The sequence below is a fragment of the Penicillium daleae genome (assembly GCF_028827525.1).
Source record: "Penicillium daleae strain IBT 16125 chromosome Unknown utg000002l_segment0_segment0, whole genome shotgun sequence".
Classification (NCBI taxonomy): Eukaryota; Fungi; Ascomycota; class Eurotiomycetes; order Eurotiales; family Aspergillaceae; genus Penicillium; species Penicillium daleae.
In genome coordinates, this window is record NW_026623150.1 from 2,225,106 (window position 1) to 2,246,167 (window position 21,062).

Here is a 21,062-nt window from a genome sequence, read left to right on the forward strand (position 1 = left end):
GACTCTAGAACCCGCGTCTCAGGTAGATGGAGACTCGTGCCCCTCCCCACATCCCACCGCCCGATGGAACACGCGCTAAACCTAAAGGAGTAACTGAACAGCCCTCGCCTTCGGCTCACCCTCTCCTTTCTTCCCTCCCCCCCCATTATCCATCCCTCCCTCTCTCTACCACCGCCTGTCCTTCTGTGTCCTCGTCCTCTATCATCCTTCCACGGGTGTTAGTTCCTCTCTCCCATTCTCGGAAGTTGATTCTTCCTGCGTTCCCCCCCCCCCCCCCCTTTCGCCTGTCGCCCTCCCAGTCCTAGTGACGGGCCCTATCCCATACCGACACCGATACCTAAGGGGGTTCAACCTGTTCATTCTTTCTGTGATTCGGCACGCCTGCCCGGCTGCAGCGTCTTCCCCTCGACCGATCACCTACTTCCCCATCGATTGGGTTTCGCTGACTGTCCGAGTCGGAGTGTGTTCCCCCGACCCTCCTGATTTCCTTCGTGAGATCCAGTAGTAGCGCGTTTTTGAGATCTTGCGCTCTGAATACATATTATCTTTCCGCCGTGCACTTCGCGACACAAACTCTCCCCCTCTTTTCCGGGCCATAAACATACACAGTGACTTCTTGCGATCGACGTGACTTCGAGAACTCTTAGGTTTTCGAGATCCGGCTTGACCTGCAAGCCCCCCGCCACGCGGCCCGCTTTTTATCCCCATCGATCGTGTCGCGGCAAACCTATGGTCGACTTCCCGTTGTCCGACACTTGTCGCTCCCCTCGAACATACATACATCCCGTCTGCTGTGCGGACTTGAACTGAGCCTGGCTGGTCTGACTCAAATTGACGATTAAGGCGATCCAACATGATCGACTCCGCCGCCATGAGCGGAATCCCGATCGCCGAGGACAACATCATCAATCGGCGTGGTGGAGAGTCCATCTACCAAAGCTGTGTGAATCTGAGGCGCCGGCTTTCGGAAGTTCCAACTTTCGAACCCTATCTTCAGGAGATGGCTGCGGAGGATGAATTGCGGGGTAACACGGATCCAGTCGCTTCGCTGTGGCAGTGCCTCCGAAATGGCTACCCGTTGTTGAGTATTTACAATGCATCTGGTCCAGATGAAGAGCTGGTAGTCGACCCTGCCAAGGTGCCGGAGGCGAAGCGCCCCAAGGCGGCCACATTCAAGTTTCTTCAGGCTTGTTTGCAGGACTTGGCCTTCCCCCAGCAGGACTGCTTCCTGATCACCGATCTTTATGGTGAAAGCACCACTGGATTCATCAAGGTGATCAAAATGGTGAATCGTGTGGTGGATATCCTTGAGATGCAAGGCCAACTGAAGCGACCGGAAGTGACAGATGCTCCCGTGGGTGCACAGGGTGCTGTGAAGCTGACCAAGCGGGAGCACATTCTCAAGGAACTGTTGGAGACCGAGCGTGACTATGTCCACCATTTGCAAAATCTTCAGGCATTGAAGAAGGAGTTGGAGGAGACAGGTGCTCTGACCGGTGATGCTAGTCATCAAATTTTCCTCAACCTGAACAATCTCCTTGATTTTGCCCAGCGATTCCTCATTCGGATGGAACAGCATTATGCGCTGCCAGAGGAGATGCAAAACTGGGGTCACCTCTTCTTTTCGCATGAGGAAGCCTTCAAGCAGTACGAGCCGTTCATCGCCAACCAGATGCGCTGCGATGAGGTTTGTATGCAGGAGTGGGATAAAATTCGGAGCTCGCCCCGTCAGCCGGATCTCCTTCAGATGGTCGCACAGCCAAAAACTCTGAATGGATTCTTCGTCAAGCCTTTCCAGCGATTAACCAGATATCCGCTCATGCTGTCGGTATGTAAACCCAGACAACCTTTCTACCTCTCCCAAATAGGGTTCTGACGCGTTTCTCTGTACAGGAATTACGCAAACAAACCGAAGACCCTCAAATACACGCCGATATCACCCACGCCATCGACTCTATCCAGAACACCTTGGACTCGGCAAGTGAGGCCATTAACAAGGAACATCTGGCTGCAGCAGTGATTGATCTATCCGAGCGTGTCGACGATTGGAAATCATTGAAGATGGAAGCTTTTGGGGACCTCCTTAGATTTGGCACTTTTGCAGTTGTCAAAGGCGACAGCGGCAAGGATTCTGAGCGAGAGGTATGCACTGCTGGATTTCTACGCTTCTGTCCCGTCCGAATATACCCGTGACTCTCATTTGAAATGACTTTTTGTTTCGATTGCACGAGCTGACTTTATTTGGTTTAGTATCATATCTACTTGTTCGAACGCATTCTTTTGTGCTGCAAAGACATCAATCCCAACAAGCAGAAAACCAAACTCATGATGAACAAAGACAAGCCTTCCCTCACGTCGAAGGGCAGGGCTCGTCTTCAATTGAAGGGTCGGATCTATATGGCAAATGTCACGGACATCGTCTGCCTTCAGAAGCCTGGTACGTCATCCCTTAGTTCTGGATAAGGCTTACTTGAATTGATTGTCTGACGAATTAATGACAGGTCTCTACCGTATCCAAATCTTCTGGAAAGGTGACCCCGGCGTTGTCGACAACTTCATCATTCGTTATGGGACTGAAGACACTATGCGGACCTGGTATAAGGATATCGACACTCAACGTACAATCCAATCAGAGCGCCGAACGCTTCGCAATACTGGCACTTCGGACAGCGAGTTTACTTACATGGAAGGCATGGCAAATATGCCTAACCCATACCAGCAAGAGTATGATGTTGAGGACATCCCTAAGGATGGCGCTTACCACTCTGAATTCCCCATGAGCCGAAATGCCTCCAGTACCAGCCTGAGAACCCGATCTGCAACCGGAGGCAGCACTGGCTCTGTCCCCCACTCCAACGGCCGACCACGCTTCGCTGGAGATCCAGCGCTTTCTGTCCATACCCAGTTCCCTGGCTCTGGCAGCATGTCTCCTGGCGACCGGACCATGAATTCGTATTTCTCGCCCACTGAAACCCCATCTACACGATCCAGCTCCCAATCTGGGTTCTCTTTCGGTCGCCAAAACACCAATTCAACGACGGCATCAAGTGTATGGAACGAGGAGTCCAATCGCTACACTGCCCCCGCCCTGTCTCGTGGGACCTCCAGAGATGGTAGTACGCCAACCGGGTATTTCCCTCCGCAAGCGAATGGACGGGGTGCTCAGCGCCCATCACTGCCCCCACTCTCGGGACCGCAGGCGCCGTCTTCAAATGGAACTGCTCAGCGGCTGCGTTCGGCTAGCAGTCCTGACATTCACCATCACAATGGTCCAGACTCTCGGCGGTATCTGGGAGTGCACACTATGCAGACAGTAGACAATGTTCCGGTGCCGCCAATTCCTGCACACATGGCCAACCTGAAGGCACCAGTCAACCGAAGCCAGAACAATTCTCCCACGAACAACCAGCTTCCTATTCGCACGAATCCTCACCACGTTCACCCGACGCACTTCTCTGAGCCAGAGTACAACGAGTCTCGTACGTCGGGGCAGGTCTCCGATGCGGCGACATCTCCCTTGAGCCAAGAGCCTGATGGAGATCCGTACATGCCAAGTCAACTCAAGGCGAAGGTGAACTTTGACGACAATTATGTCACACTGGTGATTGCCACCAATATCTTGTTCCGCTCGCTCACGGATCGCGTGGATGCCAAGCTGGCCCGATTCACCAATCGATCCATTGGCAACAAGACCGTTCGACTGCGTTATCGTGACGAGGATGGAGACTTTATCACCATCGACAATGACGAGGCTGTTCAGCTTGCCTTTATTGAATGGCGTGAGCAGCACCGAGACATGCTTGCGAAGGGCATGGTTGGCGAGATTGAACTGTACTGCCAGGTGGTTGACTAGATTGGAGTTGACTTCTTTTTTTTGTGATCCTATAGCACCTCAACTTCCCCTTTATGAATGATGACCCATTGCCTATTTATCTCGTGGAGGCGTCTCCATCTGATCATATCATTCACGGCCATCCAGTTCTATCTGCATTACTTCGGCGCCTATCCCCTCCCTTGCCCCCTTCTTCTCAATTGTCCACCCACTGAAACCATTCCATGGCTGCAGCATTATTGGGTCCTGGCGTCTATGTGAGGGTATCTGCGCCATGAGCACGGTCGCGGCATGAACGGTATCGAGCGGCGGTGTGAAGTACGTGGAGTCTTTTGGGGGTTCTCCTGTCCTTCTTTTCACGACCTGCTTCGCCTCGGATGGACCGTCCGCGGCGGGGCGAATGATGACTGCCATCTGTTGACCATGTTCTTCGAATGTCCACGAACGTATGAAGCACCTTACCCTGATGTATGCATAGTCATTGGTTTTGAATTGTATTTTGTGGAAGCCTGCATTCGGACAGGGTTCCGGCGCATTGAAATATTTACATTTCGTGTGTCTCTTGTCTTTAGTTCTTCTTCTCTTCTGCCCTTTTCCCCTGAAATTTCCTGCATTAGATCGTGTGGCGTCTTATGCCGATCGGGATGCCGTTCTTCTCGGGAGTCTCGGGGGGACTGTCCACTCCATCCACCTTCGCAGGGCTGAAGTATGTATTCTGTCGTAGATCAGTGGGTTTTTAGAATGCCATTGGCAATAGCTGCCCATCTTGAGGATCTATTCTGTAGCTATTGATCGATCCCCTCCAGACCATTGAACTGACGTGGCACCCGAGACTTCAATCCAGGGGCAACGTCACCCATTCGGGCGCACATCGCCTCGAACCAAAAGACCAAATACCAAATATCGCGCAAAGAACGAGCCCTTCTCAGGCCCCGGCGACCGGAAATGCGGCATTATTCTCCAAGCTGATCCTTCCACCAGACGCAGGTGCCCGATGTGACTTGGGTTGCCCCGTCTCCGCGCGGCCTGCCAAAAAGCGGGAATTTGAGGGATGCAGAATCATCTTCGGTGGTTTGGTCGAATCGTGGCCCTCCATCGAGCACGAGAGAGCCACCTCAGCGGTTCTTTTTTAGAGCGGGAAAACTGGGTGAACCGCGAATGAAAAAACCCCAAAGGCACGAGGGAAATCCAACTTGCCCCTCATCTCCTCTCTCTCTTTCTTTCTCCCTCCTGAAAAATCCTTATCACTTCTCAGAACTTGCCCATCTTACCACCAGCAATCCGATATTCAACCAACCATTTTGCAAGCTTATCGCATCTGAACCCTGGTCCCAGGTCCACAGTAATCCAGCAGCCAAGAAATGTCATTCTCCGGCCGCCGCGTCAGTATCCTGCGCCCCTCCAACCGGCGCTTCTCACAAAGCAAGGGACTCTCCGAGAACGGTTGGTTTAATCTACATCTATCCCATCTGATCTGACATCTCCCCCGGACTAACGGCCCGAATTCTCCTAGAGCAACGGTCCGAAACTCATCGTCAGTTCCGAACCGCCCACGAGGGTCACCGTCCCCACGCTGGTCTCGATGCTTCTCGTGCCTCGACCGGTGTAGTCTGGTGCACGGAGCGAGCCACCGAGCACGGCTACGCCGAGGATCCCTCCAGCTGGGCCAATCTGGGTCAGGGTGCCCCCGAAGCGGACGATGAGATCGAGGGTAGCTTCCCGCGTCCGACGACGATTCCCATCAGCTCCGCGGCTCGGGAGTACGGTCCGACCGCCGGTATCAAGCCGTTGCGCGCTGCCGTGGCACGTCTGTACAATGAGCATTACCGCCAAGGGAAGGAGAGCCAATATACCTGGGAGAATGTCTGTATCGTCCCTGGTGGACGTGCGGGATTGATCCGGATTGCTGCTATTCTGGGCAATTCGTATCTTTCATTCCCCATCCCCGATTACTCCGCGTACTCGGAGATGCTGTCGCTGTTCAAGAACGTGAGTACTCCGTTCCTGCAAGCGGAGTGGAGACAATCTATGTGTATACATGTGTACGGATGTGCTGACAGTGTGCCCGGTCATAGATTGCTCCCATCCCTATCCCTCTGTCTCAGGAGGACCACTATCACATCCACCCCAACAAGATCGCCGAGGAAATTGCCCGTGGTACCCAGGTGCTGCTGACCTCGAACCCCCGCAATCCCACGGGTCATTTCGTGTCGCATGAGGAGCTGGCCGAAATCCAGGATATCTGCCGTGACCGCGCGACTCTGATCCTGGACGAGTTCTACGGTGGCTACAACTACACCACCGATTGCGACGGTAGCACGATCAGTGGTGCCGAGAATGTGGTTGATGTCAACCAAGATGGTGCGTGCTTCCGACCTAACTGACGTGCTGCTCCGCTCTCTTCCGTGCGCATTTGCTAACAGTTTCTCCCCATCAGACGTCCTGCTGATTGATGGTCTGACCAAGCGCTTCCGCCTGCCGGGCTGGCGTATCGCCTGGATCGTCGGACCGAAGGAGTTCGTCGACGCCCTTGGCTCCGCGGGCTCCTACCTGGACGGTGGAGCCAACGTGCCTTTCCAAGAAGCCGCCATCCCCATGCTGGAGCCCTCCCTCGTCCGCACCGAGATGAAGGCACTGCAGGCCCACTTCCGGGAGAAGCGCGACTACGTCCTGAAGCGTCTGTACGAGATCGGCTTCCGCATGAAGGATGTGCCCGAGGCCACCTTCTACGTCTGGCTGGACCTGACCTCTCTGGACCCGCCTCTGCCAGCCTCTGCCAACATCTCGGACGGATTGAACTTCTTCAACGCCCTGTTGTCCGAGAAGGTCATCGTTGTGCCCGGTATCTTCTTCGACTTGAACCCGGCTAAGCGTCGTGATCTGTTCGATAGCCCTTGCCATCACTTTGTGCGTCTGAGCTACGGTCCCAAGATGGATGTGCTCAAGATGGGTCTTGATGGTATCGAGCGCGTGATTAAGCGGGCACGCGAGTCGGTCCAGCCCAAGTGGGAGGATGAGGTTGCTATTCAAGATGATTAGATGGGTTGGCAATAGATTCGCTGGATTGAGCGGACTGTCTTTCTCTTTTGATGCATTGATATACAGCTAGTGTTATAGCGGCTGCTGTACCTCATAGCAGAGCGACTGAATTTGATTTGAACCGTCTGGCTGTGCCGGATGAGATGTCTCGAACACCTCGATAACCTGGTCAGTAGTATCAGCAGATAAATTATCGTAGAGCAGTGAAGCGACGGTCTCTGTTCATTTAGGACCGATTCTGGGGCTCGTATAATGAGTGCTCGAGCAGATGTTCTTCCCCTAGATATGAGAGCTCGGCTTATTAGCATTATTGAGCTGATCTGTTATCGACGTGGCCTTGGGACCGAATCGCGCTCCCGAGTGACATATAGAGCCTGCTTGTCATTTTAGGTAGTGACCAGTCTTCTGGAGGGAGACATTCATGGCTTGTCTTGGTGGTTGGGCATTCTGCGTCAAACATTTGTAGACACATTTGTCGTATCTGCCATCCTCCATGTAGCCCCCTGAAGGGGATCTGGTCGCCAGATGCAAAGGAGATAATGAAGCCATACTATTATTACAGCAAAATTTGACAGCAGATGGCAGTAGATGCCTCTTCACAGCACACTTTCTTAATTTCTTGGGATTTGAAATCAAATCGATCTTTCGGTGTTACTCGAGGATATTCTTCATCTTCCTACTCTCTCCGCTGTCTACTTTCCCGGGGATGAACGATTTCCCCTGTCTCTAGCAGGATAGGAATGCATTCTCTAAATCAACCCCCTGGATAGTAGACCAGCTACGATATCATGTACAATGATGTTGTACCAAACTACCAAAATACCGGCGTTATGGTTAAACTCCGAAAGTTAGCGAACCTTCCCAGTTCCCACACTGTGCCTCCAGTCCCAGCCAGGAAATAATAATAAATCCAAATCAAACCAAAAACCCGCGGGAGATTGGCAGCTAATACACAACAGGTATAGCAAGGCCTCTAGCTTGCACTAATCACAAGCCCCCGAGCCCAAAATTCGTCTAGATTTACTCAAAGGGGTTTAGGTTTCCCCAGGCTTGTGGCTCACCACTTTGGGGGTGCTGAGTGGGTTTGGCGCTGATACGCGACCGAAACACTCCCCCAACCAAGGCAAAGCCCGGCGGAGTAAGTTGGCTTGGCTTAGTCTTCATTGGTTTGAGATAATCTGGAAAGTGATTCCGAAGAAAATCTTCCCAATGAAAGGAAAGCTACGACTCTCCATTGCGACCTCAATATCATTACAGTATTAATATTGCCGCGTCGTTCTTGACTAACTTGCCAGTCTAGCCCAGAGGGGCATTTCTAGATCCTTCAAGCAGATGAAACGTCGGCTACGTTGCCCATCATTAAACGGGGGGTTTGGTTCTCGGTTGAGAGAGGGGCAAAGGGTTTTCCATTGCATCACGTCCTATACTATCGCTGCTAAACTCTGGAGTGCAGCACAGGTTGTACTGCCGACGAATCGACGATCAATCTGGCAGTGCGCAGGGGCATCACGGCAAGTACATGTCCTGCCCCACCCCAGCTTCTCGACGAGGGGACCAGTGAGCAGAGCGGTGGTTGGTTGGCAATTTCGAGGTTGTTTCCATCCGCTGAACAGGTGCTTCCAGTAGTTGGAGGATGAAACTACTACGAGAGATGCTGTTGGAGTGGGATGAAGTAGAATTGTTTAGTATGTCTAGGACAACGATACAGCCACGTTTCGAAGAGATAAGCGGTCGACTGAATTTACCAAGGATACTACTGAACTGTAGAATACCTCGATCAGCCCATCACGCAAAGGATGCATTGGCATCATTGGGTGATTGGCGCCCAGTGCAATCAGTCCCCGTGATCGAGAGCCATGTGGAAGTCAACAGCCTCACCACCAAACCTTCTCCTCCTTCAGAACAATTTCCATCCTCTCAACCACCTCCCCATCCTTCAGCACATTCTTCCCCCTTTGAATCTTTTCCTCCATCTCCCCCACTCTTGGCCACTGCCTTGATCAATAATCTCCCACGAATAGAGTTGCCGACAGAGTTTGGGTTCGGCCTGAGCCGCGAGTCACCACACAGCCATCATCCTGCCCCGCCCCTGTCGGCTCGGCACCCAATCGGTGTCGATCGCTCGTGTTCAACCTCAGGAATCAGTACTGGTACTAAAGTTTGGAGTCTTCCGACTGACTGTCAGTCACTGCGCCGCAGACCCGTCTGGCCTGCCTCATTTGGCAACGATGTGACCCACGTTGAATTTTACAACCATACAACCCACTTTTTACGTCTTCCCGGTCATTTAATAATCATTTGCGTGAAACTCGATGGATTCTTCCAGTGCCGGGCCCATCCCACAAAAAGCTTGTTTCGCGGGTGGCCCTGGTGAATGCGCACTGCGCAGTCCGTGGTCTCTGCGATTCGTCTAGCCTCCAACCAGCAGCTGCCCAGGCGGAACTGGAGATTCGATTCAACGGATCACCACCGGAGTCCTCTGGTCGTACATTTTCTCCGTCCTGCTGGCCAAGAGAAGAGGTGGATACTCGACGTTCAAATGTCTCCTTCTTGCAGGAAGGACTCTTTTCTCGGGATTTGAAATTCTCGAGTTCTCCTTGATGTTCCAGATCCGATGGTGATGCTTTTGGACTCGATGCATACATATTAAGCTGACGGATAACGTCTCGTCGTGGGAACTTTTTGATGGATTGAGCGTCAATGTATATGCGGCTCTCGTACGAGATCCGATATACAAGCAATAAAGCCACCTCTTCCAGACAGGACTTTCCGTACTCATTTTGGTTGTATTCAGTGTTCAGTTATTATTATTGACTGATTTCCTGAAGCAGCAGTAAGCTCCAATCTCCGCAAAGCCTGGATTGGCTGGATTGGCCAGTCTTATTTGTTCTCGTCTCAGAGTCGCCCAATCACCCGACACGGGTGACATACAGTCTCCAGACCCCTGGGTGCTTCAATCTGGGCGTGGGGCCTGGTTCTACGGTTCGGGGACAATGACATTCACTTGCTCGCTGGTTGACTGAAAGACAGGCCAATACAATGGCCCCATCGTTCCAGGTACCAGGGTCTCATACTGGGCCCGCCGCGCTAGCGGACTCTCCCCGAGAGTGAGTATTTGTACTCCGCTATGGTAATACTACCGGAATACGATTACACCTTCTTTCGGTCACGAATACATGTTTCGTTTTGGTTTCTCGCTTACGAAAGGTAAACCACAACCACCAGAACAAAAAGCAAAAAGAGAGTTGGAAAAAAAAAAGAAAGGAAAATCATCACAGCGCACCCACCACACTCTGCACTGAGCTCCCCTTCTCCATCCATTCCGTTTCCAACGTCCCTGGGGCCCAAGCTCCTTGTTGCAACTTGGAAATCGCGAGCTTGGGATTGGAGGGGAGATGAGTTGGGTCGACAAAAGCTCTCCCAGCCAGTCGATCATTTGACAGATCGCCTGTGCTCCCCAGGTTGGCTGGTTGCCTTCCATTGCCTATGCCCTCCTTCGAGTCCCCTCTACCTCCAGCTATTCATTTCCCAACTCGAATGAATCGTCTCGTTCCCGCCCCTTACGTACTACGTGGAAGTTTCTTCCTCTGCACTCTAAAGATCCCAGTATCTCGGAGGTTTTCTCGGCTTAGCGCCATACGTGCTGCATATCGGTACCATGCAAAACTTGGGGACGAGCTGTCGTGTGACGTTGAATTCCTTGGAGACTTCGACGAGAGAAGCAAACCCAACCATCCCGCTAAACCTATAGAAAAGGCAAAACCCACTTGGACTCACCGTCGTTCAGGGGAGGACAGCGGGAAGGAGCCACACCCGTCTGCTAATTTACGGAGTCACTAGTGAGTCCGATTCTCCGATGAGGAAATCGTGAGATTTGCGGCGGACTGAGGGAAGCTGAGACAACCACCACGAGAACGACAGCCTCGTCCCCACTGCCCCGCAGCGCGTCAACAACAAGCGACAAAAGGAGCTCGGCGCCTAGAACGGACCAGATGCGACATGCGGACCAAGTGTCGTCATGGTCTTTTGCTCGGCTCCATGTTTCAATCGGCCAACACGGACCAAGTAGCAGGGAACATCCTCGTTGCTGGTCCAGACCAACCAAGCTAACTGTCCCCGCTCTCCTATTTCCATTTCCCCCTAATTCCAGCACTCCACCAATTGACCGAGTCAGGAAGTAAATTGCGAGCCCACCCATAATCTCCGAGCTACTCTCCCGCAGATCAATCTCGCTTGGGCGAGGATTTCCGCTGGTAGTGGTAAATCGGAAAAATCGACATCGTAACCAGTAGTTGATGAACATGGGTGGTGAGCTTTGCTACACATGCCCATTGTGGCAAGTAATACGAGAAAGGTATATCGTAAGTATAAACCAATTCCATGGCCACTGACTGGCTTGTCATATATCGGAGGTACAGTTTGAGAAAGTTGGCAGTTGATCATGTTCATCTTCATTATTGACTATCCGTTGAGGAATCCCCCAGGATCTCGATGTTTACAACGCCAGGGGCCATCTAGACCAACGAAAAACCTCAAACCCCCCAACCCAACACATCGGGAATATGCAGCTAGAAAAACATAACCAAGGTTCCAAATGATCATGCTTTGCGTACAATTGATTCTCATTCCTCAGTTCGCAGCCTTCCTGCACGTCCATTCCGGCTAGCTCATGCATAAAGTCTATGCAAACCCAGCAGTACATTATTCTACTTTATCGCGCACCCGCCCAAGGCAAACTTGTAATCATTTTTCTAATAATCCATTAATCTTTCGTAGACCTTACCATGATTTATCCCCTCCCTTTCCATCACGGCGGACATCACAATAGCATTAGAACCTTAGAAGAGGAACTGATTACGAATTACATCCTCCATCTTCCACCCGTAGTAGTGCCACTACATAAGACACAATCCTGTGATTGGTACTCGATTCGCCTTGGCGTCAAAAACGGCTTGGCTCCATAGGGGCGGCAAATCAGCCTCGGCCGTTCCGACTGCCTCGATCCGCCGAGATCTGGAAGGACTGGCCTGGGGTATGATGAGACCGCGCTAGCTATAGCTGCAACCAGTACTACCGTTCTCTGGGTGTGGTAGTAGTGCATCGCACGCGATGATTGTCCTTTCATTTATGATTACGGTCATCGCAACTCACTAGTCTGCACTGCACGGTGAGGGCGAGGATCGCTAGTGCAGAAAACGGCGATCGGGTGGTGGCGTGGGCCTGCGTTGCAGAAGCTGTGGATGACAGTGCTTTGTTTCAGGTGCAAGTCTTACCTACAGTATTGTATACCACTGCGATCGCATTGGCGGTGCCTTCATGTACTGTACTCTTGTCGTACTCAGTTATCTTGCATTGCTTAGCGGGGAGCAAGACAGCTGCCAAGACGGTCGGGATTTTGTTCTTGGCAATGTCATTGGAATTGAAGAGGAAAGTCGTCCTCGAGTTGCCCGTCGGACTCGACCGATGGACGTAAGGGAGTCGGCCGTTGATTCCTATGAAGTACTTTGCTGGCGAGTTGGATGAGCTAACCAGGGAAAGCGGAGCCTTTCTAGAGTCTAGACATGCCATACATAGTCCAACTACATCCTTGCAGTCCAGGTATATCACACATTATGTATTGCATTCTCTAGTGAGCCGTGGAAAGAGACTTGAAACCGCTTATAGTCTGCGACGCAGGTCCACTCATAATCCTGATATCCACTTCGCGGCCAGGACGAGAAATCTGTTCGAGCTGGGCTAGGAAACCCTGCTCTCGCGTACCGGACCATCTGCATGTGCAATTATAATCTCTCACTGGTACTAATGGCATACATAGATGATCGCAAGGCTAAACTCTGGATCGAGACCAACTCCAATAGCAGGTCGGGACCCTGCTAACTCCATAAAATCCGCTCGATTTTCCATCGTCGCCGTGTCGAAGACCTCAAGAGGTATGCGAGAGTAGAGTCTAATATAGTAGATTTCCAATTGTAGATAGCGGTTCGTAGCCAAAAACGACTATGATCCGTCTAGAGTGGTATTTTAGTGAGCATTTGCCAGAAAGAGTACGAGGAAGGGAGTATATGGTTCACTGTGGAAGTTTGTATACGAAAGGTACATATTGTATGCCAAGAGAAACAATTTCGCATGTTCGCATGCTCGCTTCCCCAGAGATCACCGCCATCGACTAAGTAGTCTTGGCACGCTTCGCCTTTCAGGCATCCCAGATCCCATCCTATGCATTATCCCCTTCAAGTAGGGGGGCTGGCCATGTGGACATGATACAATGATCTCATTGGCACCGCTAACAAAGAATAAACCTCGCTACCCCTCCACTGGATCACCCGTCCACCATTGCATGACGAAGCTTGCCTTGAATACTTTGTAGACAGACAAACAGAAGCAGAAACGTTCATGTGTATATCACTCATGCTCCACGGACCGCGATCGTCATCGATCGAAAGCGCCCAGACACCGATGACCGATGGGGCGACCAGCTCAGACCTCCTCTCTAGACGCGAGTGTGGGGAATCGCCTTCAGCCTCATAAGAACATGTATAAACGTAGATCAATAGAGAGACAGATACTCGGATCGAGGTGTCCATCCCTACCGTTGTTAACCATCATCTATCCCTCGCTGAACACGAACAACCCAAACTCCTATTTCAGGGAAAACTCTCCGAATCAGAAGGGCGTGATTGCATGTGTCCAGTGTCTACTTACGTACGTAACGCCCCCTTGCCCGCTCTCCCCGTTTAGCCCCTAGCCCTGTCGGAGCAAACTGCCAACTGAAGGAAGCCCGCAAGAACACCCTTGTCAGACCGAATCTCTCTCCTGTGTCTAGCAGTCTACCAGCTCACCGTTGACAGGGCCTGCAGACCAAACCACACTATTGAGCCGTGTCATCCGAAGCGAATGTGTACGTCCAATCGCACCATAATGCCCCCGGTAATCGCCAGCCATGCTATCATCCAGTAAGCTCGGGTAGCGCCAGTGACGATTGTTGGTTTTTTTTCCCTTTTTAGTTGACTCCCCCACTTCGCTTCAGGCCATCCATTTTCCCATCGGAGAGCATGGGATAAGAGGATATAACAACAGAGCCAATTCTAACACGATAATTGTATATTTCATTAAATCCTTTTCATACTGGAAGGATTAGTATCCGGGGACTCCGAAAAATACCGGTGACAAATTTACGACTTTGGCATATCATAAGGATATGGCCGTTACGTAGATGGATACCAAGGGCTGAACGATATGCTAAGCGGCTCAGAAACCACCATCAATCAAATGTGATTCCTCCACCTAACGGGCTAATCACCAGTACAACATCTGACAGGCCCTGTACATGTTCGCATTGGGGCGGAAAACAAACCCTATTCTTGTTCCAGTGACCACCAGCCAAAGTCAACTGGAGCAACAAGCTGGAGTTTCCCGGAAACTCAAAAAGTAAATCCCTCCGATAAGGCCCAACGATTCGATTTCCCAATCCTCCCAGACATAAGCACTATCAAACAACTGCATAAACTCGCGACATGGAGATCCTGTATCGTTGCACCTTATTTCTTGAATAATAATCGCGTTGTCAATATCTTGGCTTCCTACCCACTGGGTAAGCAGTCAGCAAATTTGTTAGTTTTGTCCACATATCAGAGACAAGGCCTCCGCCGCCACAACCTCATCGCCATGCGCGCCACAGAGCCCGGTTCTGACCCGGACCTCGTAGAATGACACCACAATCGATTGTCGGCGGTGCTGGAGCTTCAGATGGTGTAGGCCAATGGACTACCCCCTCTATAACCCCCCAAAGCCACTAAACGCCCCCTGCTTAGGGAGCTTACTTTTCGAGTTTAGCGTCCTCGTCCCTGGGCTGTTGTGACTGTCAGCTACCCCTTCCTTGCTGGAGTCAGTTCCCCCTCTTTTTTCCCATCCCTCGTTAGTCGGCGATGAGCTCGCAAGTCAGCCATTTCCGTGTACTACATTTACATCTTCTAGGGATGTATCTCTATAGATATATCTTAGTTGCGTGGCGTCTGACTCAGGCTAATCTATACATACCTACAATCCACCCCCGGTCATGGAGCAAGACATGGTATAACTCCTATCCAATCCTGAATGGATGGCGCACACCGTATCTCACGAGGCTGGATGAGCGGTGTCCCTGACAAGGGAAAGGGAGTATACACTCCTTAATACTCCGTAGTAATGATAAAACGCACAATAGGTTATTGGCGGAATAACATCCCTATAGTAGTTATGTAGTATACCAGCATTGCACTTTATCGCATGGCTTTGCCACGCGGGGTACAGGTACAGGTACAGTCCCACATTCGTCGGATCGAGAAACGTCGAGAAGGACTTCTTATTCACATGGCTGATGGAGATGAACCACTGGTATAGAGTAGTGTCGATCTGAACTTTTCACGAGTGGCGATCCAGTGAGAGCGTCGAGTTTTAACGGAATTTTCAATATTTACTTTGTCATACTTTTTTTTTCAGAAGAATGACGATCACGAAATGTCTTGTCGATATTTATCGCAATTGCAATAGTGATCAGTGATCGATTTGGAAAGTACCTTTTTGCGGTGCAAGAGGTCGGGACCTAACAGCGACATTCCCATAACAAATGGCTAAATTGACATCGCTCACGGACAAGGGTTCGTCTGCAATATTGGTAGCTTTCTCTCCCTCATTTCGACCTAGTGTCGTGGGATCTAACAATCAGTGAGTCGGAACGAAAGGGGGCGCGTTGAATAGTATACTGTATGAGTCCAAAGTTCAACTAGTAGTATAGTAGCATGATAACTCCCTACATACTCACCAAGTGGTACCGAGATAGCGAGGCTTCAAGTCAAAAACATACTCATATGACACGGATGACACATTTTCTCTCACTGATTCACCACATCCAAGACACCAATCAAGCCATCCAGGAAAAGGTATGCGACTACGAAGGCGAATGAGAAGCCACAATTTGGCCTGTGAAGTTTGATCAGTTGAAGCCAGCAAACGCGACCCTACACTACTGGACGATGTCAGCCCCCCCCCCTCTCCTCCGAGGTTGGGTACTGGAGAATAGATTATTGGTTGTATTGGGCTGGCCTTAGTAGACCCTTTCTTGGGGGCGTCCTTGGCAGCGTGGCGTGTTCATCAACAGTCTCCGTACAGTCTTTGGTATAGGAGAACAGGGCACAGGGCGAAAATGGGGCCAGCCACGAGTCATGCACGCCATGCATTCTTTGGATCGCCAAAGCTGGGGCGCGTATACCCGTCTGGGGCTCTTTTCGCCCTCAAGAATCAAGATTTCGCCTTGTCCCTTTTATTTTTTCTCGAAAAAGGCTGGTTTGGTTTCTGGGGGAGGCAATTTTTCTTCCTTATACCTCGGCTTCTTTTTTTCTGACTGAATTATCCCTTGCCAAGTTGCCTTTTCAGCGCAAATGGAGAGAATTATTATTAGTGCATGCTAATCGTCATTTAATTCCGACCACATTTGTTGTATCTACCGTTGGCGGGCTTTTGGATTTTCGTTCGAGAAAAAGGGCCCCAGTAGAACCTGTGGCGTCCAATCCCCATTCGCTCTCATCCCAAGGGCAGTCCGGATCGAGCAAGAGGAGCTTAGTTAGCTCGACGGAGAGGGTCCACTTGAGTGGAGCGAATGATTTGGGCTCGGCTTTTGGCTCTTATCATGCGGCGCAAGATGATGAAATCAGCGCTAAAGTTACAGTTTTTCCTGTAAGGCCCTCTACGCGGAGAAAGTAGCGGTGGCTGCTTCGTATACGCCCAGACACGGGACAGATCATGAATGGTTGAATAGGGGGTTTCCAATGTCGCATTCTCATGTGAGAAAGGGAGAGAAAAAAAAAGGGGACTCGTTGGTAAAAGAAGACTTCTTCATTCCTCATTGACATCAAGAAAATGCCCGGGGGAGAAGGAAAGCGTCCCCCAAGAAAAGTGTATCAAATATCTCATGCCATGTATCAAGGAGTAGAACCAGCGCAGCATTTGGAAGAATTAGAATCCAAGGAAAACAGGGAAGCGAGGAGAAAGCAAAGTACAATAAGGATTGGAATCAATGATGAACGCCTGTCTTTCTCCTTTTAATATGAGACATGAGAGATGGGAGATGAGGCCGATGATGAAAGAGGAAGAAGATCCAGAAACATACCACAATAAAACAATGATCAAGGGGGAATCCAAACAGAAGCGCCCGACAATCAAGGGATGGAAACATAGGAGATAAGAGATAGTGACAATTAACCAATACAAACGGCGTATGTGAAGAATCCCAAAAGCTTCTCTTGAAAACTGACGGTAGGGGGAATCCGAGGTGAGAGAGAGAGAGAGAGAGAGAGAGACGCAAAAGAGAGATCAAAGATAAACAAGAGTCGTGACGGGCATTCATCAGTCGGGCCCCAGACTTTGGACCCGTAGCATCTAAGCGTAATCCCCTTTTAACCTACTCCCAGAAAACCCCAGTCAGTCCCCTCCGGTTGGTTCAAGATCCGGGTTGGGGGTTTATACTGGAAATTAGGATGGTATCCGACCATCATCGGCTGTCCCTCTGGTATCTGGTGGCCTGGGAAAGGCGGTTGGTGGTACTCGGAAGGCATGTAGTTTGCCCGTGGAGTCGTATCGTAGCGCTGCTGCATCATTTGCATGTACTGTTGCTGCGGGTGCTGCGGGTGCTGCTGTGGTTGTGGGTGTGGGTGATGCGGCGGCGCGTGTTGCGGGGCATGCGGCATTGACATGGCCGAGGTGACGGGCACGTTTTGCGCGACGATCGGGGGCGCGCCTTCATGCACGGGGACCGAGTTCATCTGGACGTTCGGCGGGGAGTAAAACTCGTGGTTGGGCGTCGCGGAATGTGAGTAGTATGGCTGTTGCGCAAGGAGGTACTGATCATTCCCGTTCGGGATTGATACCGTCACGGGCGTCTGGTGGTGATAGGAGTGCTCCGAGGTCGCATCTTCCGAGGATGGTCGAGTCATGGACCCGGGAGGATGCGATCGGTGTTGGTGTTTCGTGAGGGTGGTTTTGCGACAGAAACTAGAAGGAAGAGAGAAGTGTGTGAGCGGGACGAGGAACACATTTGGATGTGATGGCATTCCGGGATTGGTCTCTACCTTCGTTCGCAAGTGGGTTCTTGACAAATGTATGGTCGCTTGCCCGTATGAATCCGACGATGACGGGCGAGACTCGATGACTGCAGGCAGAAATCTCCGTTAGTGGGATACCGCGCGTGAAGAGGAGGTTCGTGGTCGAGTTCGAGAATGCTCACATCTGAGAAGGCTTTCTGGCAACCCTCATGGTCGCACACATGGGGCTTCTCGCCGGTGTGGGTCCGGGAGTGGACGGTCAAAGCGCTGCGCTGAATGAAGCTCTTGTTGCAATCCTTCACGGTGCAATGGTAGGGTCGCTCATTGGTGTGTATCCGATAATGGCGACAGAGATCCGACTTGCGATTAAATGACTAGGAGAGAAAAGTGAGTAGCGAGTTGGAGAGAAGGGGGGGGACGAAGGAGATGGGCGTAGTTATGCACGCGGAAGGGGAATCTCCGTAAACTCAAGACATACCTTGCCACAATCCGTCCAAGAGCAGTTGAAATCGCGGCCATTTCCAGGAGCCATGACTGCGAGCTGGGGAGGCAGAGGCAGAGGTGGTGATGGTGGTGGAAGAGCCTCCGCAGAGGATGAGATTCAAGTTGCGGGGGAAGCGGGTCGCGGAGCAGAGCGCCAGGCGAGGGGAGATAAGAAGATCGGAGTTGCGAGGGGAAAAAGAGAGAGGGGAAGCAAAAAACAAAACGAAGACAGAAGACTGTCAGCGCATGCGACGCGCAACTGAACTGTTTTTGACTAGTTGAGATGTAAGGATCCGGGATGGACCTGGTCAGGCCGGATGAATAGCAACAACCGGGATGTTCAGGCAAGCCCAGAGCATAATACACAGTTTATAGAAAGAGGCGCGACCATGTGGAACCGAAGAGGTTGGGAGAAGGGGGAAAGGCAAGGGAGATGGAAGAAAGAAAAGGAAATGGAAAGGAAGAAGAGGAAGAGGAGAAGAGAAGAGGAAGGGAAAGAGGGGGGGCTCAAATGATACTCTCAGCAAAGTCGAGAAACGGAGTAAACAGCGAGCGAGAACGCGGAGAGCTGATGAGAGAGAGCCAGAAACAGAGAGAGGGAGAGAGAGCAAGCAAGCAAGTATGGACTGTAGTAGAACTCTCTTTTTTTCTCTTTACCTGAGGCCCTGGAAAGGGAATAACGGCGCGGATGGGACCGTACAGGAGGAGGGGGACACTTTAGATTCAAATATGGAAACGAAAAAAAAAAAAAAAAAAAAAAAAAAGAATAATCATCAAGAAATCAGAATTAAAATTAAAATTCCAATTATTGTTAAAAATAATATTTAAATCCATGAGCAATCCCCCTGTAGCGAAAGAGGAAAGGACCAAAAGATTATTATTCGGATGGATTTATTTTTAATCCATGGGGCCGTCGCATGAATCATTTCCATCCGGGTAATGCACTGGTATTGATTACACTCGAATGGAACCAGAGAATCCCTGTTTACACGCCCTGGATGATCTGATAGCTCGAGGAAGAGGATCTATCAAGACGGGAAGGGCCGTCAGGAGCAGGATGATACTATACTATCATGGATGCTTTGGCAATGATGATAAACCAGATAGAAATCTGCCGTAGGGAAATGGCGATAATTCCTCTGGTAATGATTAGCACGATTTCTAATTTTACTGTTGTGGTGTATCGAGGTCCATACGGAAACGCGATTAATTTACCAGCACCCACGCATATGTATCGTGGGGGATTATCCAGTAGGAATCAGAACCTGCTTGATACAGAGGGCCTACATCGTCAGGAATCAGGAGTCTGTCTGACGAACGACACAGGAAGTACATCAGCCTACCCCTGCTTCTCATGACAGATCATAATAGCTTCCTACCTCAGCACCAAGTCTCATGAACATCGTCTGTCTTGACTGTGTATAGTCAAGTACATGGCGGGGTATCCAATCGGTAAGAATACAAGCCGTACTGGGAGGATTACACCGGTGGCTTGGCATGTCAAGGATGCACCGCTCTCATTGGAAGCCTCCAAAGGGAAAAAGGGGGTCCACCATCATCGGATTACATATGGAAGGTATTCCCCAGAGCTGTTGAATGGATCAGGATCCATCTTTTCTGCCAAGGGACGAGATACAGAGTTAAGGACAATAAATTGATCAACTTGTTCCCGAGCCTTGTACATACATCTATACGGAGTATACTCCAGAGAATACAATCTACCATCATCCCCCCTTCGCCTGGTGTCTCTCGCTGACGCGTCACCCAAAGAACAAGCATTGACAAGTCTAGTTAAATTAGCAACTAAAACCTCACTACTATCCAGCAATGAAATTGCGATTGCCTCGACATCTCCAGAGAGAGGCCGAACCCCACATTCCCATCCATCAGCCACGACCAGGCCACTAGGCCCAGTCAATGCTGGCGGTACGGACCTACCGTTCCTTCGGCTTGGAAGAGGAGCGCTAACTTACAACCACTTTCTTAACCTGCGACTGGGCCAACCCGAATGACATACCTCACTAGGCTGAACCCGGTATGGTGCGTGGGGATACGAGGTGGATACTGAGCTGAGTGGATCCGTGTTTTAATGACTAAGTCAGTCACTTTCCATCAAGACGAGTATCCTCATTAAATGGAGGGGGGTGGTCGTATGAAACTACCATCGAAGAAGAAAAAAAAAAAAAGAGCTTGCAATGAAGGATATGAATCTGAATATTTGGGTAGTTACTTCCTTCGGAGAAGGCACCTCTATCCTCAATAGCGCTGAGTACTTTCGAATATTATGACGACAGAGCCCAGTGTGATGTTACCAGGAAAATAAAGTTAGACTGACTGGGATGGGGGATCTGAAACTGCGCCCTGACCATACGCAATTCCGACACTTCGCATCCTTTGCTGAACGACAAAATCTGGGGGCCGCAACAGTTCGAAAGGTCTGGATCTTCGGACTTGATTCTCTACTCCCTAGATTCCAGTGGGGAAAACTAAGGGGTTGGAGCAAAAGGAATATGTCGAAAGTCAAAGTAAAAAAGAGGAATGAAAAAGAAAAGCGGAAAAGGAGTTTAAAAAAAGTAAAGAGTAAAGGGTAAAGAGTAAAGAGCAAGAGACAAAGTTCACCAGTTTGCCCTAGG

At 50.6% G+C, this 21,062-nt stretch overlaps 3 protein-coding genes across 3 annotated transcripts; 2 read left to right on the forward strand and 1 right to left on the reverse strand.

Annotated features, from left to right (window-relative positions):
- Positions 1 to 853: 853 nt before the first annotated feature.
- N7458_001815 (Rho family guanine nucleotide exchange factor CDC24) lies at positions 854 to 3,853 on the forward strand (the record flags this gene model as incomplete). The annotated part of the gene is made up of 4 exons (XM_056905198.1): positions 854 to 1,828; positions 1,894 to 2,142; positions 2,251 to 2,437; positions 2,502 to 3,853. The coding sequence occupies 4 exons, from the start codon at positions 854 to 856 to the stop codon at positions 3,851 to 3,853; spliced, it is 2,763 nt and encodes a 920-aa protein (XP_056769305.1).
- Positions 3,854 to 5,193: 1,340 nt separating this feature from the next.
- N7458_001816 (pyridoxal phosphate-dependent aminotransferase) lies at positions 5,194 to 6,871 on the forward strand (the record flags this gene model as incomplete). Its single annotated transcript, XM_056905199.1, has 4 exons — positions 5,194 to 5,275; positions 5,346 to 5,821; positions 5,908 to 6,193; positions 6,270 to 6,871. The coding sequence occupies 4 exons, from the start codon at positions 5,194 to 5,196 to the stop codon at positions 6,869 to 6,871; spliced, it is 1,446 nt and encodes a 481-aa protein (XP_056769306.1).
- A 10,430-nt stretch (positions 6,872 to 17,301) lies between these two features.
- N7458_001817 (putative C2H2 finger domain protein) lies at positions 17,302 to 18,478 on the reverse strand (the record flags this gene model as incomplete). The annotated part of the gene is made up of 4 exons (XM_056905200.1): positions 17,302 to 17,896; positions 17,974 to 18,053; positions 18,129 to 18,320; positions 18,425 to 18,478. The coding sequence occupies 4 exons, from the start codon at positions 18,476 to 18,478 to the stop codon at positions 17,302 to 17,304; spliced, it is 921 nt and encodes a 306-aa protein (XP_056769307.1).
- Between the last annotated feature and the right edge of the window lie 2,584 nt (positions 18,479 to 21,062).